Source organism: Eucalyptus grandis, chromosome 3 (assembly GCF_016545825.1).
Source record: "Eucalyptus grandis isolate ANBG69807.140 chromosome 3, ASM1654582v1, whole genome shotgun sequence".
Lineage (NCBI taxonomy): Eukaryota > Viridiplantae > Streptophyta > Magnoliopsida > Myrtales > Myrtaceae > Eucalyptus > Eucalyptus grandis.
The window spans coordinates 69291940-69317207 of NC_052614.1; the positions used below are offsets into that span (position 1 = coordinate 69291940).

The following is a 25268-nucleotide window of genomic DNA, read 5'->3' on the forward strand; positions in this document are numbered from 1 at the left end:
ATGGAGTCCCTATTTGGATCAGCCGTTGAAGAGCGGATATGAGGGCATAGATCTCGGCTTGGAAAGCCGAATGGGCAGGCACAGATCTGGTAAGCACATCGATTAAAATACCTTTACTATCTCTGTAAATACAAGCAATTGATCCTTTCTCCGATTCCATGCGAAAAGCCCCATCAATATTACACTTTATATATCCCTCCGCAGGCGGTTTCCATCCCCGATCTAAACGACCAATTTGTTGTTGATCTTCGTGGCGAGGTTGTAAAATACCTGCTCGAAAGTACGTGAAATTTGCATTGAGCATGTGACCGATCAATGCTTCCGGCAGCGGCATTGTGCGGTCTTGTGCAACTTGGAGAGGAATGATTACTGTTGGAACCAAAAGGATTTGGAGGGAGAGAGTGCACACACAAAGAGAGACTATATTACACAATATGTCTTGTAAAAGGCTTAATGGAGTACACACACAAGCTTTGCTAAGCTTATAACTCTCTCTACAATCTCACTCTCTCACTGTCTCTCCCTACTCTAAATAAACTAACGTAACCCTATATTTATAAGCATCTTCACCACATGGACTTCAAACTTGCAAGAGTTAAAGTTAAACTTTTCTTCTTGGCAGTCAAAAAGGTGGGCTGCGTTTCCTTCACGTGCAAGTACTAGCAAAGTTAAACTTTGCTTCTTGCTCCTTGAAGGCTCCAGTAACAATTATACTATTATTTTAATATGTGCCCATTCATTCCTTCATGGGAACACTTGCTGCCCACGTCCAGACTTCATGCATAATGGACTTCTTGTTTTTATATTAGGTGTTGACTCCAACACTCTCCCTCAACACCTAATACTCTTCTTCTATAGCATTTGATATTCATCTTCTTCAGTTGCCTCGGCAACTGTGACTTCCAACTGAGCTTTGCGAAGCTCGGATTTCATCAATGCTATTTCACTTTGCGTATCAGTCTCTTTTTCCTTCTCATGGAGCTTTTTTTCTACAATCTTCCATTTGTTTTTGCCCTTGGGGATCTTCTTCTCTGGGCGACATTTCTTGAGCCTTTGCAATTCCTTGAGCTCGTACCGGAGCTTCTCGTGCTCCATTTCTTTGAGCTTGAGCTCCTTGTCCTTTTGCTTCAGCATTTCATCCTTCTCTTTCAACATCTCCCGCATCTCTTGCAGTTCCTTCTCACGACCGCTTGTTGAAGCTGCTTCTTGCTTCTTCGAGCTTGCCCATGGCTTGTTCTTCTTTTGGGGATGTCTCAATGGCTATCACATCATCTGCCTTGATGATACCGGTGGCTACAGGCTCTTCTTGCTCCTCTGCTGCAACAATCGCTTGGAGACTCCATTCTTTATTACTATGGTTCTTCTTCTTGGTAAAAGTGGTAGCATCTCCTTTTACCTGCTTGAACCAACAAACTCTAGCAAAGTGACCTACTTTGCCACAAATGTAGCATCGTTTGCTATGCCTTTTGTTGTCTTTGTCACAGTCTCGGTGTGCTCTCCCTGGTTGAGTGCTTCTCGCTATTGGTTGCCTTTTCCATTCACTATGACTTTTCCACCGTTTGCCATTCCTAATGCCGACATCATTTCTCCATTGGCTCTTGAAACCTCTTTTATTTCTAGAGAGAGTACGCACATCATCCACGGTACATGCTAGCACCACATCTTCATCATCATTGACGATATGTGCATGTTCCGTCACCTCTGCTCGACATTCGGATTTGTAATGTCCGAATTTATTGCACTTGAAACACCTGACTTTTGACTTGTCACGTGTTCTATATCTGCTAGTGAAATTTGAATTTTCACCCCTACCTCGGGTACCTCCATGACCTTGTCCACCTTGATAATCTCCTTGATTTGATTGAACAACCCGACTCTGCAATACCTGCTCGGGATACGAACCGATGGACTTTTGATTCATTCTTTGCTCATGCGAGCATAATGAACCCATCAACCGCTCCAACGTCATGGTTGATATATCTTGGCCTTCTTCGATCGCCGCAACCACGTAGTCAAATCTTTCAGTCAAAGACCTCAAGATTTTTTCTACGACTCGTACATCTTGGAATTCTTCACCATTAACCCTCAATTGGTTAACGATGGTTTGTACACGATCAAAGTACGCCGAGATAGATTCAGAGTCATTCATGCGTAAAGACTCAAAATCTCCTCGAAGTGTTTGGAGCCGCACCCGCCTGACACGATCATCGCCTTTGTAGGATTTTTGCAATATATCCCATGCTTCTTTCGCAGTCTCCGCGCTCGATATTTTCTCAAATATCGTCTCCTCCACGGCTTGAAAGATCGTAAATAATGCTTTCTGATCTTTCTTCCGAGTTTCCACCAATAAATCTTTCTCCGTCTTTCTTAAAGCATCGAATGCTTCGGCATCGGCCACTTCGATGTAGCCGTTCTCCACCAGGTTCCACAAATCTTGGGATTTGAAAAGAACCTTCATCTGGACGGACCAGTTGTTGTAATTCTTTCCGTTCAACTTTGGGAGTAGCAGTTGAACAGAGTTGGTGGAAGCCATTGCTAGCTTTGAGTTCACGATCCTTGATCGACTGCTCTAGGTTCTCGGTCTCCGGCCGCTGGTTTTGATACTCCGATTCCTGACCTCCTAGGCTCTGACACTCCAATCCTTGGCGTGCTCTGGATTCACAATCCCTGACCGCTAGCTTTAACACGGTCCCTGGCCGACTAGCTCTGATACCAATTGTTGGAACCAAAAGGATTTGGAGGGAGAGAGTGCACACACAAAGAGAGACTATATTACACAATATGCCTTGTAAAGGCTTAATGGAGTATACACACACAAGCTTTGCTAAGCTTATAACTCTCTCTACAATCTCACTCTCTCACTGTCTCTCTCCCTACTCTAAATAAACTAACGTAACCCTATATTTATAAGCATCTTCATCACATGGACTTCAAACTTGCAAGAGTTAAAGTTAAACTTTTCTTCTTGGCAGTCAAAAAGGTGGGCTGCGTTTCCTTCACGTGCAAGTACTAGCAAAGTTAAACTTTGCTTCTTGCTCCTTGAAGGCTCCAGTAACAATTATACTATTATTTTAATATGTGCCCATTCATTCCTTCATGGGAACACTTGCTGCCCACGTCCAGACTTCATGCATAATGGACTTCTTGTTTTTATATTAGGTGTTGACTCCAACAACAACAATAATGAACGAAATTGATTCAGCAGACACTCTCCAAAAGTTTGCATCCAGGAATTCCGAATTTTGAGACCGATATGTTGGGCTAAATGGATGTCACGGTGACATAAAGATATCATGCTCGTGGAGTTTACAACATCATGCAATACTTCCCACATCTAAAAGCAATTTGGTTTCCATTTAGTATAAATGATCAGTTCACAAAAGGGGAGTGTTCCTTTATATAGATTACTGCATAAGAGGTAACTATCTACAGTTTTCTGCACATCTTTGATCTTACTGTCAAGAGTCTCTGCAACTTCGGCATATCAGTCACGGCAAAAGTATTCCCGCGCCACCGTGATAATGCCAGCCAAAACTTCCTGTTTATACATTCGTCCCGCAAATAAATTACAACCCGCCGCTTTCGACAATGCTCGACTAGTAAGGCGAAGGGCTAATTTTCCAGGGTTTGTAGGGTTTGATCAAGGGCCTGAGCTTAAAATGAGCGGCTTCCAATAAGCTCCGTGCTGCATGAATCCCACAAAATCTGGCCTGATCGAGTAGGAATTTTCCTGGATAAATTCCCGAATGCTCAACGGGCTATACTAGAATAGTTTTAAAAGGCGAGCAAACTGTAGTCTTAATCTCTTCCATCTGCTCCTAATGAGTGTCGGGTGCAATGCCAACACGTGCTCAGGCATAAAATCATGTCTTGTCAATATCCCACCACTGGCGATCTCTGCAATAAAAAAAGTGTCGAGATTAAAATAAAAACATAGAAGAACATGTTCAACTAGAGCAGAATGTTATTGCAATAATTAAGCACCCAGTCGCATTGAAGTATCGCACCAAATACCCGCAAGAGACGAGATGAAAAATCAATTGTCATCCCTTACCATGATCTACTCTGATTTTCTAGTGAAACTAGGAAGCCACCAAATGTCAAGCAGCCATATATACAGAAATTCAGCTAAACGGAGAGGAAAACGTCTTAGCGCAAAGCTGAGCTAGTGAAGCTACAGAAGTATTTGGCAGTCCTCACCAAAAAGGGTCAAACTTGCACATAAGAAAGATAACCGAGTAAAATAAGAATGGAAGAGGTGAGGGTGCGAAAATCAAGTATGTGAGGCCAAAGGAAGATGGTATTGATGTGATTCTGAAAAATGGCCCAATTTGCTGAAAAGAAGGAAGGCATCAATGTTTTTCATACATCGTCAATTGCTCCAACCAAAAAGAAAAAGTCCATTTTGCTAGTAGACACAGGACTAGAGCTATGAGCAAGATCACCGAATGATTATGTAGTACTCTATTTAAATTAACAGTAGAGTATTTCGATGCCAAAAGACAAAAAGAGCGATAGAATAGCTTTTGATAGAATTAAAGAAGTGAAAATGAGAGCTTACGCCAGAGATTTAAGGTATCACCAGTAGATGTCTCAAGCCAACTTCCCGGAAAAGTATGAGAGCCTTCGCAAGTGACATTGTCTCCACAACCGTGTAAGGTGAAGCATTAGTAAAAGGATGTAAATCCAAGAACATCTCCATCTCTTCTTCAGTCAAGTCTATATCTTCTATCATGTTATAATGACCTGATCCCCTCTTCATGAAGTCCTCTGCTGAAATCTGCTCAAAGGCATCAATATCCGTCGGAACTGGATCAGACAAAAAAGCTTTCTTCTTTAAAAGCTCCATCAGATGAGCACGGAGAATTAAACCATACAGAAAGGGGGACTCTGAATGTGGAGGTTCATCAATTACAGGAAACCCGTTGTGCCTTGTAGTTCGCGACACATGTACCACATTAGCGACCTTCTCGATGCCATGAAACAGCTGAAGGGGCCCACTCACTACATCACCAACTGTTAATTGTCTCGTATATGGCTCGGCATGGGTCTCAAGGTAAGGAAAGCCCTTTGCTTTCGTGATAAGGTCATAGATGTTGCCCTTGAAAGCATCAGCTAGAGTCTTTGAAATAAGAAGAGCCATCATCAAGGGTAGCAACAGCAGATTGTTCGTCAGTTCCAAAAGGATTACACATAGAGAAACCGTCATCCTCATAGATCCACCAAGAAAAGAAGCAGCACCCAGCACAGCAAAAAGACCATGGTTAAGATTGGAATGAGAACCAATCAACATTCCAACCAAACGCCCATAAGATGCACCAGTAACTATTACAGGAACGAAAAGGCCAGCAGGAGCGACAATGCCATAGCTAAGTATACTCAAGAAATAACATGTGACAAAGAATATAATTATAGAAGAGTACTGGAACTCGTCATCCGTGCCCTTGCTAAAGAGATTTTTGATTGCATCATCATTCGTGTTAAATATTAGGCTGGCAAGATCATTGTAATGTCCAGGAGGACATTGAAACTTCTTTTTAGTTGCCAGATCGGCCTATTGTGGGACAGGCTTCTCCAGCATCGGCCGGACAAACTCGACAAGAGGCCGGACAAACTCGACAAGATGCCAGCCACGGTAGTCCAAACAGGAGACACGACGTGAAAATTGAAATCCAGCAAGCAAGCACAATTTTGTAGGCAATGCCCTTTCTGAAAGAACAAGGTCATTGTTGTAATCAGTTTATTGTTACCGCATAATCACATACTCGCGATTACTGAGAAGTAAAGGAAAGAGAACTTACTCGTTGATGAGGTTGTAGATACGAAGAACCTTCTCCAGGAAGAAGTTATACAAGCTACCCAACAATCCACCTATCATACCAAGGAGAAGTACAGGAGGTACATCAACAATGTGATAGGCAACATTTGATGAGGTAACATCGTACATTATCAGCCCTCCTTTCCCAAAAAGCCCACATTTCCCACTCAAACAGACGTCAATGAGAGCCCTCAGCACGATTGCCACTACAGCTGTAGTAAAGAAAGCTCTCCACAACAGGGCACTTCTCCACCTGTAAAAGAAAATAAAGATTATGCCGTGCAAAGACATCACATATTTCCATGGAATATAAAATACTTCAAGGTCTCAGATAGTCAATAAGCTGCAGCGATACATCTCAAAACCAGATAATAAGTGCAAGGAGAAAGTGCAAACAATTTAAGCAAACACAGCCAAGAACCAAAAACAGGGAGAAACAAACTGGCTGATAGAACCGAAAGGAAGCCCAGAATCATCTCTTCCTGGTAATCAGAATAAGTTAAAATAGGAATTTACATAAACCGTTAATATCAGGAAACCAGATTTCTGTACTTGACCAGCAATTTTTCTCAGCTTTTCAGAACTAAGGTAAATATGATCTGCTAACAAGTCCAATATCCAGGACTTTAAGAACAATGAGATTTTGCATCGCAAGGATTCTAATTGCTAAAATAGACAAATGGAGACATCAGAAGAAAGCAGTGTATCACAACAATTCATCATACCAAGACACCATCTCTTCAAGGGCGAACAGCAAACAACCAACTGGGGCACGAAATGCAGCAGCAATTCCAGCAGCTGATCCACATGTTACAAGGTCTCGCCGATCTCGATCATTCTTGAAATACCGAAGCCACTTCCAAGTTAAACCATATCTCTTTGACCCACCTTGACCCAATAGTGATGCGATACAAGCACCAGTGTGCACCGAGGGTCCAGCCTTGCCAACAAGAAGAGATGATGACACCACACAAACGCTCCCAACAATCTGTCGATTGGAACATGCCCCATGAGACTCTCACAAACTTAAGGGAGAACATACTTAAAGGCTATGCCTTAAAAGACAAATTAGCTGAACAGTTACACTTCCAGGAATAGGGGAAAATATGCAAATAAAGCTTGAACTAGCACTGACATCACAAATTGAACTGTAAAAGAATCCGCTGAACGTAGTTGTTTTTGTTATCCAAAATATTTATATTCCTGAAAATAGTCAAAATTTCAAAAGGGCTTGCAATTTGAGGGTATTAGGTAAGTTCTATTTTAAAAATACTCCTCTTCTAGGTCAGCCAAAACAAATTTTAGTCCTACATATTTCACTGGTCTCAAGGAAGTCTCTAGAAGAACCTCTAGGCCAGTAATCGTCAACGAGCTGATCAGAAATAATGGGTAGATTCATCCTCGCTGCTTTAAAAGAGGGGAGTACAGAGAAAAGACAAGAGGGAATAATTAATAGATTAAATAGATGAAGATAAAAACATACAAGATAAAAATGGCAATGTTCAATAGATATCACGCATGCCAATCTGTAAAAGATCGTGTTAACTCAAATGGCAACTCTTTTACAAGCATAACCATGTTTATACTCTCTTACAAGCCAATCAGGCTCTGCTCTCACATCCAGGATAGGAAGAGATGCTTATGGAAACAGCAATAAGGAAATTTTAAGAAATATACAATTAGAGACCAACGAAGCAAGAAACCACATGCATGAAATTTCACCTTTACATATAATGTTCTCAATGTAAAAATCCCTGGTGCATCCCCACCATTGAGGTAAGCCTTAACTTCCGGTATACCAATACACTTAGAGACCGACAAAGCAAGATACCAAAGGCATGAAATTTCATCTTTACAAACAATGTTCGCAAAGTAAAAATTCCTGGTGCATCCACACCATTGAGGTAAGCCTTAACTTCCGGAATACCCGAGCCAGCAGCAGCTGGTGACACCAATGCTGTAATAAGGGCCGCAAATAAAGTAAGCCCGAAATTGGAAAGAGAAAAAACAAGAAAGGCCATTCCAAACCTGCGAGAGGAATTAGATGATATTACCAAGGTTTCCTCCACTCGGAAGATGAAAAAAGCAAACTTTTACTGACAAAGCAAGTCCAAAGCTTTCTTCTGTGTAGTACATTTTTTATCGGAAATTTCTGCAGTACTCAAGTCTCTGAGAAAAACTAAACAGTTCTGATTGCAAGTTCCTTTGACTCTGCATGCATCCACAGATAACATACGACCCCCACTTTACACCAAGTCTATTGTGATCAATGCTCTTCATCATACATTACGTCAAAAACACAGCAGACGGCAATGATTTTAGCATTGATTTCATTACCTGCGTTGCAACATCATATCTGAAGTGACCACAAACTTAACCCCTGCAAGGTTCTCGACAACTCCACCGAATTTCCCTCAGCTCTGCCACTCGTCCGTCTCTCTTTCATCGCCCAGCTGCAGCCGAACCCTCCACTGTCTCTCCCTCTTGCTGTCTCTCCACCGAACCCACGGATTTCTCCTCGCAGCATCACCTCCACCACTTGCTGCTCCACTGATCCCTGCTCCCCGCAGAACCGACGCCAGCACACCACTCACGCCAGTCCACCTTTCTTCCCCGAAGTCAACCTCAGCTCACGCGGTTTCCCCTCTTCGTTCCCTGCCGCGCCAGCTCACCCCGAATTCTGCTGCACCGAAACAATTCCTTGCATCTTCTTCGTCCGCTTCCCCTGCTGCCACGTTCGTGTCTTCTTTCGGTCCAGTCAACAATTCCCAGCAACGAAGACCAAAGCTGCTCTCTCTCCTTGCTGCGCTGCCTTCGTCCACGACACCACCCACCGAAGCTGCCCCAAAACCGTCTTCTTCCTTCGTCCGTTCAGCCCGCATCAACGGCCCAGCAGCTCGCCAGCCCATCCTCGCCCGCAAGTTCAGCAGGCCCAAGTCTCGCGTCCACACCAGCAGCCCACGAAATCTGCAGCCCATCTTCAGCAACTCAGCCCACACGAGTTTCAGCCCACTTCAGCCCAGCCTCTGGTCCAGCTCACTTGAAGCCCACGAAGCAAGCCCAACCCGCAGCCCAAGCCCAGGACCAAGCCCAGCAGTTTGCGGTGTGCTTGCAAGGCTTGTTTGGCCCGGCCCAAGCTCCCTCGGTGTCGCCGTAGGCCGGAGTTTCGGCTGCCGTCGCGGTGAACTGGTTTTCGCACTAAATCGGTGAGTTTATGCACTAAACTCTATCTAGTAGGCTAATGACGTTTAAATGATGTTTAGTTTCAGTTAATTAGGGATTATGTGGTTAGTTAGATTTTAGATTAGTGATTTAATTAGTGAATTATGCATGTTAAGTGTTGAGATTAAATTAATTAAGGACTAGATAGGATGTGCTATTTATCTAGACAAGTTCGGGAATTTTTCCCGACCCGTTTAGGCGGTTAATTTAGCAATTTTGGCCTAGGTTGGTATTTATGGTAATTAATTGCAATTATTTAATTATTTTTGGTAATTATTTAATTATTAAATATTTTTCGGAAATTAGACCGGGATAGCTAGTGACAGAATTTCATACTAATTGCAATGATATGGTTAATTTATGCAATTGAGTGTTAATTTGTGCAAATTGAGTGCTGATTAGAAGTTTGAGTATTTAATTCCAAAATTTGTGAATTTTGATATTTATTTAGAAAATCCCGGGTGTCGGGTTTTAACACCAAAAATGATTTCATGTACTATATAAACCAATGGGATTTTAAAAAGAATATTATGAATTTTCCGAGTCCAATCTGACCGTGTACCCATACACAACTATTTTCACCGGGTGTTTTTAATACGAAGAAAATAGGCCAGGATCACTAATTTAATTAAGGCATTTGAGTGCAATGCATGGTGTCTGGGCCGAGATTGAATTGTCGTGTGTTGGTTAAGAGAATCCATCCCAAGCGTTTATGCTGGACGTTACCCTGTATGGGATTTGGGTCGCAATAGAGTCTGGACCTATACTCTTTCAGGAAAGCCGTCTTTGAGAGAGGTAACTGTGCTCAATAGGGTGAGATATTGCCTGGCTACGCCAGTAAACCGCCGAACTTCAAGTAGGTCGTACCCTAGAATGGCATAATTATCAATTGGAACGCATGTTAAGTGAAATAGATGCGCCGAATTATGGGACAAAATTGCGTAACATGGTATGGGACGTGTTATAACGATTTGGCCATATAATCAGGACCTCTATAATTTATTTAGTTGAGTAATGCATTTCAATTGTTGCGTGCATCAATTTTATGCATGATGTATGTGAACCGTATTGACCTGCAGAGTGGATCTGAGACGAGGTAAGTCTCTGTGACTGTATGATTGTGTAATTAGGACGCCTCTAGGCGTAATACCCTTCTAATCGAGGTCTGAGATTTATATCTCACCCCGTTGTGGGCTCAAATTTTAGGGCCGTAGAGCGGAGGACCTAGAGCCGAACTAAGGGGATCCGAGAAGTAAGTCAGTTATGACAATTTCTTTTTTAGAGTCGGTTTTGAAATCTTTTGGGTATAGACTTTTGTACATGACTCAATATGTTTATAAAAGCATATTTGTTTGTGAATCTGTTGTCCTGCTTTTTTATTCCGAGATGGTTACTATCGGAGGATTTATTATTTGCTTCCGCATGTGCAATAAAATGAATGGGTTGGCAACTCATCCTGAGAAGTCGCAAATTTTATTGACCATTGAGGGATGGGCGCACGCTTGAGGTTCGGGCGTGACAAATATCACCTACGAGATTGATCATCTTTATTAGAAACAATTTATATACATCAAATCTTTTCGGATGGTAAATAATTTTGGAAACAATTTCCTAATTGTATCGACAAATAGAATTGATGGCCTTTCATCACAATCTTCAAACGGCTCGAAGATTTTCTTGATTGATTCTGTCCAACGGGTTGATTGGAAGAATTTATTTGGAAAATGCTAATGGTCGAGAAGGCATGGAGGAGTATTTAAGGAGGACTCTCCAGTTGTTGAATAGAGTATGTGAAAAGAACAATTTCAAAGTCTGAAACTTACCATTTACTTGTTATTCCTTACTCTGTGCTCAAATTTGTACTCAAGAGAGAGAGAGAGAGAGACTTTGTGAAAGCAGTAAAGACTCTTCACTGTGAAGTCGAGATCATAAGATTGTAAATTTTTTTTTTGATTCTTAGTGGAAACAAGTCAGAAGGCTGTCAACGTGGGAGAGTGGACGTAGGCTTGATCTAAATCGAATCACTATAAATTCTATGTTCATTTCTCATCCTTAAACTCCTTTATTTTATTCGTACTTTAATTTTGTAGTTAAAGTATAAACTCTTTTAAAGTTTGCTGATCATTAGACTCAGTTTCAAAAGCAAAATTTCTTAGTACTCTTTGCAAAAATTATTTTCACACCTATTCACCCATCTCTAGATGTTCATATTAGCACTTTCAACACTAACAGACCATACACATACTATTCATTATGACAGACACCAGATGTCTAAATAATCAAAGTCATATTGAACTAATAAAAGAGGTTGGTCAGGCAAGAAGACCACAGCTCTCTTCCTTTTGGGTCGGCAAGCACTAGTCTGTTGTCGACAGTCAACCAGACTTTCGAACCTTCAGGTGCTAGACTATCGCCATTTGCCGACCAGACTATGGTCTTGTCCTCTATCTTCTCGAACGATATAGCCAACAAATGAGCTCCTGTTCCCATTCTCCGGAACCCAAAGGCGAACTCCCCCGACGGCGAAAGCCAGGAAGAGTTCCTGTCATTTGCTGTTAAGGAGGAGCCAAGGTCAAGTTCCCTCGGTCTGAGCTTTGGCGGAAAGTGGAAGTGGGATGAGTATTAGGATTCCAAACATCACTGAAGTCATGTTAGATGAAACTTGCGTGCTCCTTGAGCTACTTCAGCCTTGTGAACGAAACCAGCATTCTTTATAGATTTCTACTTTGTATCCTACCTTAGTCTCTCCCACAGCTAGTTTGAATCGAATTTGTGGACAGAGTTTGCCCATGTCAACACATATATCTAGAATTATCCTATGATAGTATTCCTTGTTTTTGTTTCTTTTTTGTTGAAGTATATTATTAGTTCTATTTGTTGTTTATCGGCGTCGCAGCGGAAGCGGATCGTATATTTGCAATTATGTCTGAGCTATAGAAATTGATCGAAATAAAACGAGGAACAATAAAAGAAAATGACACCAGAGATTAACGTGGTTCGGTCCGAATGTCGGAACCTACGTCCACAGGGAGAGCCAGCAAATCAATTCACTATAAATCGGAGAATTACAGGATTACAATCACATATGCACTCAAGTATTTCCCAGCCCTACTATACACCCAATACCCACGGTGTTTAACAACTCAACTCACTCACTGGACTCGACTCCGCACAAACCTTTCTGAGCTCTCGTCTCTCACACTCTCTCGAGCTCTTTTCTCTCGCTCTCTCTCTCTCTCTCTCTCTCTCTCGAGCTCTTTTTGCACTCTATCTTGGCATCTTCAGACGTCTTCTTCTTCTATAGGGAGAAGGGCAGAAAACAAGACAAAACAAATAAAAATAAATGGCCTCATTAAATGCAGCGCAGGCGCCCACAAGACAAGCCCACAATCGGCACCGAACGCCCACCATATTTGAAGGCATGCATGCGGATCGTGCATGTGCATGGGCAAGCATTTAATGAGGCGGAAGAGAGTCAACAAACGTGCGCCTATGATCCTTGGAGATAACCGTGAGCTGAGGTGGGCGGCCGTCTTCGAATTTCTTGTTCATGGAGAGAAGCAAGCGTATGACCATCATGCACTGACACACAGGTAGAATAGCTTCTGCCTTCTCTCTTTCTTTATTCTGCCATCCCTCTTTCTTTATCAATAAAATAACAAGAGAAACCCACAAAGAGAAACCGTGAAAGAGGGAATTCGGCGCCTACAAGTGTTGACCAATTTTCTACGTGCATGGCCATGTGCATGCATTTCTTCATGCACTTGCAGCAGGTGGTGGGTCCTTTATTTAATGTAGAATATTGTTGATCCCTTCCTTTTCGGCAGAAGACAATTCTTCTCTGACTTTGCTTGCATGCTTGAAGAATAAAACCCCATGCAGCTTTTGGCTTCTTCCTTCTACGCATACGCACGAAGAGATGGGATTAATGCCGGAACAAGAAAAATTCGAAGACATCACAAAGTCTCCCCTGAACTTTGTTATTTGGCCAAACTTATGCGTATTAATCTAACGGGCTCAAACTTGAGACACGATATAACACTATTAATATATTGAGCACAGTTTACAAAAATTATGTATCACTGATATTAAATTTTTCTGATAATAATATCTATGTAAATTTATTTTTCTTCATTTTCTTTAGTTTTCCCTTCTTTTTTCTAATTGAAATCAATGGTGAAAGAAAACTTTCAAATTTAGAATACGGGCGAGTCTACACCATTACCTTGCCGGGACCCTGATATTTTCCAAAGAAAAGCATGAATTTGGAAGACTTTGACCAAACGTCGTACACGTTAAGTTGGAGATTTTATGAGTTATGGAGAAGAAGTCAGGGCTTGCAGTTGATTCAATCCCTATCGCGGGGATCCAGGCTGACCCCCCTAGCCCCGTGAGGGGCTTGTGGACGGGTAGGTCAATGGGGGTTGAATCTTTTTCGAGGCCAACCCCGGCCTCTACCCAAACTTTCCTAGTGGTCAGAGCCTTTTAATAACGAATTCAAACCGACTAGAGAGTTACTTAATGGAAATTGAATGTTTCAATCATAATTGTAGATATGCTCGGACGTACGTGGAAAGTTGCTTTGTCATCTTGCATCAGGCATGCGCTCAATAGTTGCGGACCGTGGTCCATGGCGTTGTGGTGATCAATGCTTTGAATGAGACAGGTCTTTGTGCAACATGGAAAGTAATGGCTACAGCAATGATGAATGAATGTAATTCTGCAGATATTCTACTAAAGTTTGCTTGTAGTAGTTCCGGGTTTCGAAACTCCTGTATGTTTGATTAAATGGATGTTGCAGTGACACGACTATCCTATTCTCATGGACTTAACAACAGTATGCAAAATGTAGCGCATCTAAAAGCTATTTGGTTTACATTATGACCCAATTGCACTTTTGTAATAAGTTTAGAACTTTCAGTAGACTTATCCTCTAAAAATATAGAGCATTAGAGCTATAGAAGATCAATGAAAATATAGAGCATTTAGAGCTTATAGAAGATCAATGAAGTGTCAAGTCAACAACTTTAAAAAAATCTAATGGATGCCCACTGGAGAGAGGTAAGGTAAATAGTCGACTTTAAATTTCGATTTAGTGCTCCATATGTGATAAACGAACCACAAACGAAAACCTTCTAGGACATCAAGGTGATGAAGATTAGAGATGGATGGATTTAAACGGAGCTTGGTTTACTCATGCTAGATAGACATGGTTTTTGCTTGGGGACTCATTGTTGATGCCTATAATTAGGGATTTAATCGGTTGATCCTTAGAAAAAAATTATATATATATATATGGGCGTGTGTAAATTTGCATTATTTAACAAACTTCATGCTTCTCCCTACATTTCATCGCAAATAAAGGGGATTGTGATTTTTGCTACATCATGGGAGACTCGACTTGAAGAGAACATTGAAGCCTTTGATATCATTTTCACTCATACATCATCAACACAGCGGTCTACAAATATTCACCTTGGGGATTGTTTTTAGTTCTAATTTTCATCATAAAAAATCCTAAGGAGAATGAACCAAGTTGTGGCCGAACCAAGCAGCAACGCCAAACCCTAACTCCAGATAATTTAACCGGGGCCGGCCACATGAAGATGATATTGGGCCACATGCTCTCAAATTGAGCGTGCATTGGACAAGGAGGAAGTATATTCTTTGAATGGAATGGCCTCATGCATGCATGCAGAGGAAACAAGCTCATAATTGTCTAATGACTTTCTGCTTCGCCAGCTGCATGAACAGGGGCATTCACCTACTTCTATGAAAGTGGCGCAAGCAGACTTTTTCCGGAGCGAAATAAACGAAAGATGAAGCCCTGGACCAAAACATCGTCCGTCCTATCGAATCGAGAATATGACATGAAAATGATGGTGAACGAGCTGGCAGACGCCGTGGCTGACTAAGACAACTATGAAATCGATCCCATTAACACTTCTCCGGTGCAGATTGATTATTGGATTTGGATCTTCGAGATCTCTCCCTTGTCCAGTCCCGTCCTGTTTGGACCCGTTATGGAATGGCATGACCGTAGCCGAGTTATTTATATATACAAGATCTTCAATGATCATTTTATAAGGGAATATGTATGCTTAGAAAATTGTCTGCCTTGTGTTGCTTCCCGCAAGTTCTCAAATGGAAAATTGAGAGAAAATTCGTCTGATTATGCTTCCAACTACGTGATTTGCGGACTGATTTTTTGGGCTATGACAAGTTGGTCGCCCGAAGGAAGTGAGAGTCCCCTTCTGTATGAATAAAAAAGCAGCAGAGCTATTGAAATTGGGATTTCCTTGCACCCGATTCATGCCTTGAGGACCGGCAACTTCCATACGGTTCTCATCATCTAATTTAGCAGAAGAAGGTCAGGTTGAAACAATGTTTTGCATCGAATGCAATTTTTATGAAGCAAAATCATCGATTGGAAAATGCTTTGATGCATTAGTTTTTCCCGTGACACTGTTCTAGAACCTAAGAGATTCAACACAAGAATCTGTGACTTTCAATTTACCAGTGATGCATCATTTCATATAGTTACTTGATCATTCAACAATATAAATCTCTCTTCAAAGTTGAAGCATGCAATCCTTTCTGCTGACAATCGTCAACATGTTCTCTGTTGGATACTTGCGAGGGAATATCAAACTTTAGGAAGATTTAGCTTATTTAAGCGGGATCCATGTGAAGACATTATGAAAATATTTGATCTGGCATAATAGCACTTACATACGGCATGGATATTTTTCATGATTACAGACAACAGTTGTCTTAAATAAGCAAAATCATATTGAAGTAGTAAAAAAGCTTGGAACTGGTGGTACTGGGACTTCAACCACTCCTTCCAACATCTGAGTAGTTTTCTTCATGGTTGGCCTCAAAGCCGGATCTTCCTGGATGCACCACAATGCTATCATCACAAATCTTTTCACCATCTTTATGTCCCTTGATGCCTCCTCATCGCTCTCCACTAGCTGAAGCACACTCCCATTGTGGTAGCGTTATAAACCCAGTCGACCATTACAATTTGAGCTTCAATTTCCGCTTTCAGCTCATAGTTCTTTTGCAGCAGATAAGCTCAACCAACAAAATGCCGAAGCTGTAAACATCTACTTTGCTAGAAATAGGCATATTCCTTAACCATTCTGGCCCTAAATAACCTCTGGTTCCCGACTCCGGTGGTGGTTCGTGTTTGGTTTGCCTTCAAGAGCATAGCTAATCCGAAATCTGATATTTTTGCAGTGAGAGAGCCATCAAGAAGAATATTTTGCGGCTTGATGTCGCAGTGGATTATATGTCTAGTGCATTCCTCGTGCAAGTAAGAGAGCCCCGCGCAACATCACAGTTAATTTCTACTCTTTTGTACCAGCTAGGCCTTGAAGAGCCAAATAGAAAATCCGCCAATGAGCCGTTGCTCATGAATTCATACACTAATAGTCGATGTTGACCCTCATTGCAGAATCCAAGCAACTGCATTAAGTTCTTGTGGTTAGTTTGGCCAGTTGCACTCACTTCTCTTTCGAACTCCTTTTCACTTTCTCCGGTCCATGCCATCAACATTTTTACTGCCACAAAGTTGGTATCCTTGGATCCAAGAACACCTTTGTACACTGCTCCAAAGGCACCCCTACCTAGTTCTTCTTTGAATCCATCCGTCGCTTCTTGAAGCTCCTGATAAGTGTAAGTCAGTGTGCCTGTGGCTTGGTTGATTTGGACTAGTTGTAAGAACTTATAATCCCTAGATCGGGAACTTCTATAAATTACACAGGTAAGCAAGCTCACAAACACACAGCTACTCAACAGCACTGATTCAATAATCATCAGAGTCAAATTCTTGCTTGGATTTCTTCTGGTGATTTTGTTGGATTAATAGTGTCTCAGTTGTTGTTTTCTGTTTTTTTTTTCTACTCTATTTTCCTCTGTTTTTTTATTAAAAAACAGCCAAGTGCATTTAGTGTTTTTTGCTATTTTCTAGGAAGTGAATTAGCACGTTTAGGTGCAGTTATATGCTGCACATGTGTGTGGTTTGTAAGTAGTTTTTGTTCTTGTTTAAGTTGTCCTGTACTTGACAGTTTCCTTAGAAAACTGACATACGCAAGTTTGTGCTATGTTTTCTCTGTGCTTTTTTTCCTCATTCAAAAACTATAGCTTCTGGTTTTCTGTTTCTAGTTCTTGTTTTTGATCAAGTAACAACAGTGGTATCGAGCGTGTATGATCTTGAGGGACTGTGAAGTGAAGCAAGTATCGAAGTGTAAAGAAGTTAAAGGGTGATGGAGACAGGGTCGAGTGGTTTCTCTACGATGGCTTCTCCAGTATTTACCGGAGAGAATTATCAAGCATGGGCTGTTAAGATGACATCATTTTTGGAGGGTCATGATTTGTGGGAAACTGTGGAGGATGATTATGAAGTTGCTCCACTTCCAGATAATCCGACCATGAATCAAATCAAACTTCATAAAGAGAGAACCACAAGAAGAGCCAAGGCAAAATCTTGCTGTATGTTGTCTCGCCTACCATCTTTACCAGAATTATGAAGTGTGACTCTACAAAGGCCATATGGGACTTCTTGAAGGAAGAATATGAAGGGGATGAGAAGATAAGAGGTATGAAGGTGCTGAATCTCTTGAGAGAATTTGAGAGACAGTAGATGAAAGAGTCTGAGTTAGTGAAGGAATACTCTGATAGGCTAGTGGGGATAGCTGATAAAATCAGAGTTTTAAGGATTGACTTGAAGGATGAAAGGCTTGTTCAGAAGATCCTGGTGTCTCTTTTAGAGAAGTTCGAAGCCACCATAGCGTCTCTGGAAAATACAAGAGACTTACCTGATATAAAGCTTGCAGAATTGTTAAATGCTCTACGGGCACGTAAGCACTCGAATGAGAAGAGAAGAGTTTGTAGAGGGTGCGCGCAAGCTAGAGTGAAATCAAATGATGGAGGCAAAGGAAGAAATGGATTCAATCTAGAGAAAATGCTGGTGACTCCAAGTTTGTAGCAAAAGAAGGAAATTCTCGGTGGGTCTAGCAAATGGAAGAAGAACAAAGAGCCTTGTCAATACTTTTGTGGTGGAACTAATCATCGTTTTAGACGTTGGAGAAAGCCGATGCTAGGTGCGAAGATGTCACAAGTTGGGTCACATGGAAGCCATCTCGCAAAGAGAAAATTACCAGCAAGGGGAGAAGCCTAGGTAGCAGTGAATGAAACTAAGGAAGAGCACTTGTTTGTAGCTTCTTTTTCTGGATCTTTTGTTGGGAATGATGCATGGCTGGTGGATAGTGGCTGTACCAATCATATGACTGGCAATTCAAAGCTGTTTAGGATTCTAGACAAGTCAGTTAGGTCCAAAGTCAGAATTGGCAATGTTTAGTATATTGAAGTGCAAGGGAAGGGTACGGTGGCTATTGAAGGAAATCAGGAGGTGAAGCTGATCAGTGATGTTCTTTTTGTGCCAAATATTAACCATAATCTGTTAAGTGTTGGTCAATTAGTTCAGAATGGCTATAAAGTGAAGTTTGAAGGGAAGGAATGTCTTATTAATAATGCAAATAGCAAAGAAGTGCTAAGAATTCCAATGGAGGACAAGAGTTTCATTTTCAAGCCACAAGAGATGCAACAAATGGCTTTAAAGTGCAAAGAAGAAAATACGGAGATATGGCATAAAAGACTTGGGCATGTTCACGGGGGAAGAGCATGTCGTTTATGCAGAGAAATAGCTTGCGAGATGACTTGCCAAGTTTGGAGGAGGAATTTCCACAGTGCAAAACTTGTCTTCTTGGCAAGCAAGCCATATTTCCTTTCAAAGGAGGAGGCAGGAGAGCATGTGAGAAGCTGCAATTAGTCCACACAGATCTATGTGGACCTATTTTTGAGTCTTCTCTTAATGGTAGCAGGTATTTCATTACCTTCACTGATGATATGACTAGAATGAGTTGGATTTATTTTCTGCGAACCAAGTCTGAAGTTGTTGATGTGTTTGTGAAGTTTAAAGCCTTAGTTGAGAATTAGAGTGGGAAGAAAATTAAAATGCTCAGGTCTGATAATGGTTCTCGAGTATATCTCACAAGTTTAAGTTGAATTGTGAGTAAGCAGGAATTGTGCAACAGTTCACTGCTCCCTATTCACCTCAACATAATGGGGTCAATGAGAGGAAAACAGAAGTATTATGGAGATGGCCGGATGTATGATGCGAGGAGAAGATGTTGCTAAGAAGTTCTGGAGGCTAAAGCAGCTAATACTGCGGTGTTCACCTCATTGAACAGTTGCCCATAAAGGCCTTAGAGAGGTCAACACCTTTTGAAGTCTGGTATGGTGTTAAACCTTCTTTGAGAAATTTGAAGGTTTTTGGGTGTTTGTGTTACACTTATGTTCTTGAGGTCAAGAGGGACAAGCTGGATAAGAAAGCGAGCTTGGAATCTTCATTGGTACAGTCTCCAATCAAAGGCTTACAGAATTTTCACCCTATGACGGGGAAGGTGACTGTAAGCAAAGATGTTGTTTTTCTAGAGGAAGATGAGTGGAATTGGATGGAAGGAAAGAGTGCAAAACAGCAACAATTCGAAAAACAACCTGCAACAGATGTAGAGGTTGATGAAGTTATAGATGGATTGAAAGACAGTGTGGATGATTTACCAGTGAGAGGCACAAGGTCATTTGCTGAAATCTATGAAAGAAGCAATGTGGCAATGCTCGAACCATCTAACTTTGTGGAAGCTAAGGAGGATCAAAGGTGGATTGCAGCAATGCAGGAGGAGATTTCAATGATCTAGAAAAACCACACATGGGAGCTTGTGGACAGACCATCTGATAAGAATGTAATTGGGGTTAAGTGGGTGTTTATAACAAAACTTAATCCTGATGGTTCTGTTAATAAATACAAAGCTAGACTGGTGGTGAAAGGCTATGCACAAATATGGGGAGTAGACTATTCTGAAACATTTGCTCCTGTTGCATGACTTGATACAATAAAGCTACGTTAGCTATTGCGGAGAGAAGGGGTGGCCTATATTTCAGTTAGATGTCAAGTCTGCATTTTGAATGGAGAGCTTGAGGAGGAGATTTTGTTGAACAACTCGAAGGTTTTAGTATCAAAGGGTAAGAAGAGAGTGTATACGGGTTGAAGAAAGCTCTATATGGACTGAAGCAAGCTCCAAGAGCTTGGTATGGGAAGATAGATTGATATTTGCAGGATTTTGGCTTTGTAAAAAGCTTAAGTGATTTCACTCTTTATGTCAAGAAGGTGAATCACAGTGTTGTAATTCTGTCACTTTATGTAGATGATCTATTAGTGACGGAGAATGATATGGAATTAATAGAGAAGGTGAAGCAAGATCTATTTGCAGTTTTTGAGATGTCAGATTTGGGAAAAATGGCTTATTTTTTGGGTCTGGAAGTCAAACAGGCTTCATATGAGATCTTCATCTGTAAAAAAAAATACATGAAGGAAATCCTAAAGAAGTTTCAGATGGAAGATTGTTGAAGTGTAAGCACTCCTATGGCTGCTAAAGAAAAGCTGCAGAAGAATGATGGAATAGATGCAGTAGATGCTTCTATGTATAGAAGTCTGATTGGGTGTCTCATGTATCTTACAGCAACCAGACCAAATATTCTATTTACTGTGAGTGTTTTATCCAGGTTTATGAGTAGTCATAGTCAGTTACATTTGGTTGCAGCAAAAAGGGTTTTGAGATATCTCAAAGGAATATTGTTCATTGGTGTGAAGTTTAAGAAAGGTCAGAAGTTTAATTTGCAAGGATTTTTTGATAGTGACTGGGCTGATTCAATAGATGACATGAAAAGTACGTCTGGGTATTGTTTCAGTTTGGGTTCTGCTTGTTTCTCCTGGTGTTCTAAAAAGCAAGAGATTGTAGCTCAGTCTACTACAGAGGCTGAGTTTATAGCAGTTATCGCAACCTGCAAATCAAGCTTTGTGGCTGAAGAAGATAATGAAAGATTTATGGCTGAATTCCAGTGGCTGTATTGAAATCAATGTGGATAATCAAGCTGCTCTAGCAATATCTCAGAATCCAGTTTTTCATGGCAAAACCAAGCATTTTAAAGTCAAATTTTTCTTTCTGCGTGAGTTGCAACAAAGTGGCGAAATTAAGTTGGTTTATTGCAGATCTGAAGATTAGCTTGCAAATATGTTCACAAAACCACTTTAAGCTGGAAGATTTGAAGTATTAAGAAAGAAAATTGGGTATGCAGCAGAAGCGATCCAAGGAGGAGTTTGTTGGATTAATAATGTCTCAGTTGCTGTTTTCTTTTTTTTTTTTTTTTTTTTTACTTTGTTTTCCTTTTTTTTTTTTTTTATTAAAAACAGCCAAGTGCATTTAGTGTTTTTTGCTATTTTCTAGGAAGTGAATTAACACGTTTAGGTGTAGTTATATGCTGCACGTGTGTGTGGTTTGTAAGCAGTTTTTGTTCTTGTTTAAGTTGTCCTGTACTGGACAGTTTCCTTAGAAAACTGACATACGCAAGTTTGTGCTTTGTTTTCTCTGCGCTTCTCTTCCTCATTCAAAAACTATAGCTTCTGGTTTTCTGTTTCTAGTTTACTATTTTGATCAGTAACAACAGATTTCCTGTAGCTTTTGAAGTTGAGTTATTTATCCTGACCTTAACCAAAGCCTTTCCACCCACGCCAGGATCCATCCTACCATTTGAAAGAGGCGTCCTCTTTTTCCAGCACTTTCTGTCTTTGAAAAAAGTGACTGCACAAAAACAATCAGCCAAGCAAGCCTGTCTGCACTAGTGCTCGGTCTGTGACTCGCTACGCTCGTAATTAGACATCGGCCAGCCTGTATTAAGCATCTCACGCAAAACAAACTGGTCTGTTCCAGGCTAACTTTTGTCACAACTCTGTGGTGCGGAGTCCTGTCTGCATCCGTTCATCTCGTTCGTCGAATCTAACAGAGTATATCCAGGTAGGCAGTGGCATCGGGGCCTCTGAATTTGATCGTCTCCACGAGTACAGTAGCTGTTGAAGCCACAAGCTCCAGTACCAGTATCTCGGTTCATACTCGTGCATATATTTGAAGGGACTGGGGAAGAAGACCATCGACCAGATCATTGCCCAGCCAGAACTCGAATTTGCCATCTTTGGGTGGATATATTGCCTGAAGACCCCATCATATTCGAGGATCGCTCTTTGGTAAAATACGCTGGTTGGAACTTCGTCTGAGGTGACTTTATTGAGTAATTTTCCATTCCTATCCGTGAGGTAGACCTGACCACTTTGATTGAATATCAACCGGAAGCCATTACCTCGGGTGCCGGTAGCCCAATATGCATCTAAGACGACCAGCGGGGTAGGAATGGCATAGAGCACGAGATTTCCGTTGGTTTGCAGTCTGAAGATGAATCTCCCATTGGAGTAATTCATTTCGTAATAGCGAGCTCTAACAACAGCGTCCAAATCTAACTGTTGCGTAGGCAGTATCGTATCCGTTGGTCGGCTGAACGAATCCCACGAGTTGACGTGGCTTGCGCTCGCTAGGATGAAGTTCCCCGTGTCGAGCATGGCCGCATACGCTAAGCCAGTGGCGTTTAGGTTAGAAGACCACAGCTCTCTCCCTCTCGGGTCGGTAAGCACCAGCCCGCGGTTGGCGGTCAACTGGACTTTCGAACCTTCGGGCGCTAGATCATCGCCATTCACCGACCAGACGATGGTCTTCTCCTCTATCATCTCGAACCATATTGCCAGCAAATGAGCCCCTTGTCCCATTTTCCGGAACCCAAAGGCGAACTCACCCGACAGCGACAATAGGGAAGAGTTCTGGTCGTTCGCCGTCAATGAGTTGCCCAAGGTCAAGTTGCCGCGGGCCTGAGCTTCGGCGGAAAGGAGAAGTGGAACGAGTACTAGAAGGATTCCTAGTATCGCTGAAGCCATGTTTGATGAAACTGGCGTGCTCCTGAGTTGAGCTACTTCAGCCTTAAGGATGAAACCGGCGTTCTTATAGAGATTTTTCCACTTTTCCATGCCACCAGAGTCTCTCTCGTACGTCCGGTCGTTCATGGCAGGTGAGAGAGGCGACCATTCCTCCTCCGCGTAGATGCGATTGCTCCTCCTTTTCTCCACAGCGGGTTTGAACCAAAGTTGTAGACAGCCTTTGCCCATGTCAACACATATATCCATCACTATCTTTGACAAAAAAAAAAAACATATTTCTATCTAGAATAATGATTTTACCATATGGTTTGAATTTTTATAAAAGCTCCACCTGTAGTAAAAGGAAATGATTAATTAAAATAGAAGGTGATATTTGCACATATATTTTATTAGTCAATCTTAAAAAAAAAAAAAAAAAAACCATTTATTTAGCAGCAATTAATAAACCATTTTAGAGTATATAATGAGTTACTTGATTTTGTTTCTTTTTCTTGAAGTATCTTATTAGTTCTATTGATATATCATCAAATTTTCTTAAAAAATTAGTATAATAATACTATCGATATTAATTTTTCTGATAATAATGTCTCCGTGAATTTATCTTTCTTCATTTTCTTTATTCCCCCCCTTTTTTTTTTTTAGAAATCAATAGTGAAAGAGAACTTGTCAAATTTAGAATAAGGCGACCCTTCTCCAAAAGCTTGGTGGGACCTTGATACTTTTCAAAGAACGCACTTGGAAAAATTCGACCAGACTTCGTCGTACATGTTTATTAAAGACTTTTTAAGATGAAATTGATGGAAAAAGAAGGCAGGGCCAGCAGTTGATTCAATCCCCATGAATTCAAACCGACTACAAGTTGCTCCGTGGAAATTGAACATGCTCGAACATACGTGGAAATTTGCATCAAGCATGCAACCGATGGATGCTTTCCACGGCGACGTTGTGAGGTCTTGTGCAACTTGGAGAGGAATGGTTACAATGATGAACGAACATAATTTTGCAGACACTCTACAAAAGTTTACATCCAGGGATTCCGGGTTTCAAAACCGATATGTTTGGTTAATTGAATGTCGCGATGACATAAAGATATCATGCTCATGGAGTTTACGACATCATACAATACTTACCACATCTAAAAAGCAATTTGGTTTCCATTTAATATAATTGATCAGTTCACAAAGAGGGAGTGTCCCTGTATATAAATTACTGCAAAAGAGGTAACTATCTACAGTTTTCTACACATCTTTGATCTTACTGTCGAGACTCCTCTGCATCTTTAGCGTCTCAGTCACGGCAAAAGTATTTCCGTGCCACCGTGATAATGCCAGCCAAAACTTCCTGTTCATACAATCGTCCCAAAAATAAATTACAACCTGCCGCTTTCCACAATGCTCAACTAGTAAGGGGAAGTGCTAATTTTCCAGGGTTTTTAGGGTCCGATCAGGGCCTGACCTTATAATTAGGAGCTTCCAATAAGTTCCATCCTGCATGAATCCCACATAATCTGGCCTGATTGAGTAGGAACTTTCCTGGAAAAATTCCTGAATGCTCGACTGGTTATGCTAAAATGGTTATAATAGGCGGGGAAACTGTAGTCTTAATCTCTTCCATCTGCTCCTAATGAGGGTCGGGTGCAATGCCAACACGTGCTCGGGCATAAAATCATGTCTTGTTAATATGCCCACCACAGGCAAGATTAAAATGAATACATAAAAGAACATGTTGAACCAGAGCAAAATGCTATTCGCACCCGGTGGCACAGAAGTATCACACCAAACACCCACAGGAGACGAGAAGAAAAATCAATTGTGATCCCCCACCCTGATCTACTCTGATTTTTTACTGAAACTAGGAAGCTAATGTCAAGTAGCTGCATGTGCAGAAATTCAGCTAAACGGAGAGGAGAACATCCTAGTGCAAAGCTGAGCTAGTGAAGCTACATAAACATTTGGCACACCAGAATCCCTTTCACGGGGTTAAACTTGAACATATGAAAGATAATCGAGTAATATAAGAATGGAACAGGGGAGGGTGAGAAAATCAAGCTCGTTAGGCCAAAGGAGGATGGTGTTAATGTAATTCTGAAAAATGGCCCAATTCACTAAAAAGAAGGAAGTCATCGTTGTTTTTAATAGGACTTTGTTAGTATAATAATCTTTGGGCTATTATGAGAATAACAGCTTGTTATAAATCATAAATTCTTGAAGAAGTTGGCATTACAATAATTCGTAATTATTTGTTATTTAGTTTTTTATGGTCCAAAACAAACTGTTATTTTTACAATACATTAAAAACTATCACCAAATCTTTTACCTTTTTTTTAATATATTGTCGACTGCT

At 41.1% G+C, this 25268-nt stretch overlaps 1 protein-coding gene and 1 pseudogene across 1 annotated transcript; both read right to left on the reverse strand.

Moving 5' to 3' along the window:
* Positions 1 to 3389: 3389 nt before the first annotated feature.
* On the reverse strand, positions 3390 to 7396 carry LOC104440551 (annotated as a pseudogene).
* An 8432-nt stretch (positions 7397 to 15828) lies between these two features.
* Positions 15829 to 16864, reverse strand: LOC104440564 (G-type lectin S-receptor-like serine/threonine-protein kinase LECRK1). The gene is made up of 2 exons (XM_039309982.1): positions 16556 to 16864; positions 15829 to 16017 (listed from the first exon to the last, which is right to left on the reverse strand). Exons 1-2 carry the CDS (start codon positions 16862 to 16864, stop codon positions 15829 to 15831), a joined length of 498 nt encoding a protein of 165 aa, XP_039165916.1.
* Between the last annotated feature and the right edge of the window lie 8404 nt (positions 16865 to 25268).

What these genes read in the sequence shown, in the direction of transcription:
- LOC104440564 (XM_039309982.1), bottom strand. Translation starts at nt 16,864, where the DNA reads ATGATTATTGAATCAGTGCTGTTGAGTAGCTGTGTGTTTGTGAGCTTG. An exon ending in AAAAGGAGTTCGAAAGAGAA is followed by an intron (nt 16,018 to 16,555) that starts GTGAGTGCAACT and finishes AGTGTGCTTCAG; the next exon opens with CTAGTGGAGAGCGATGAGGA.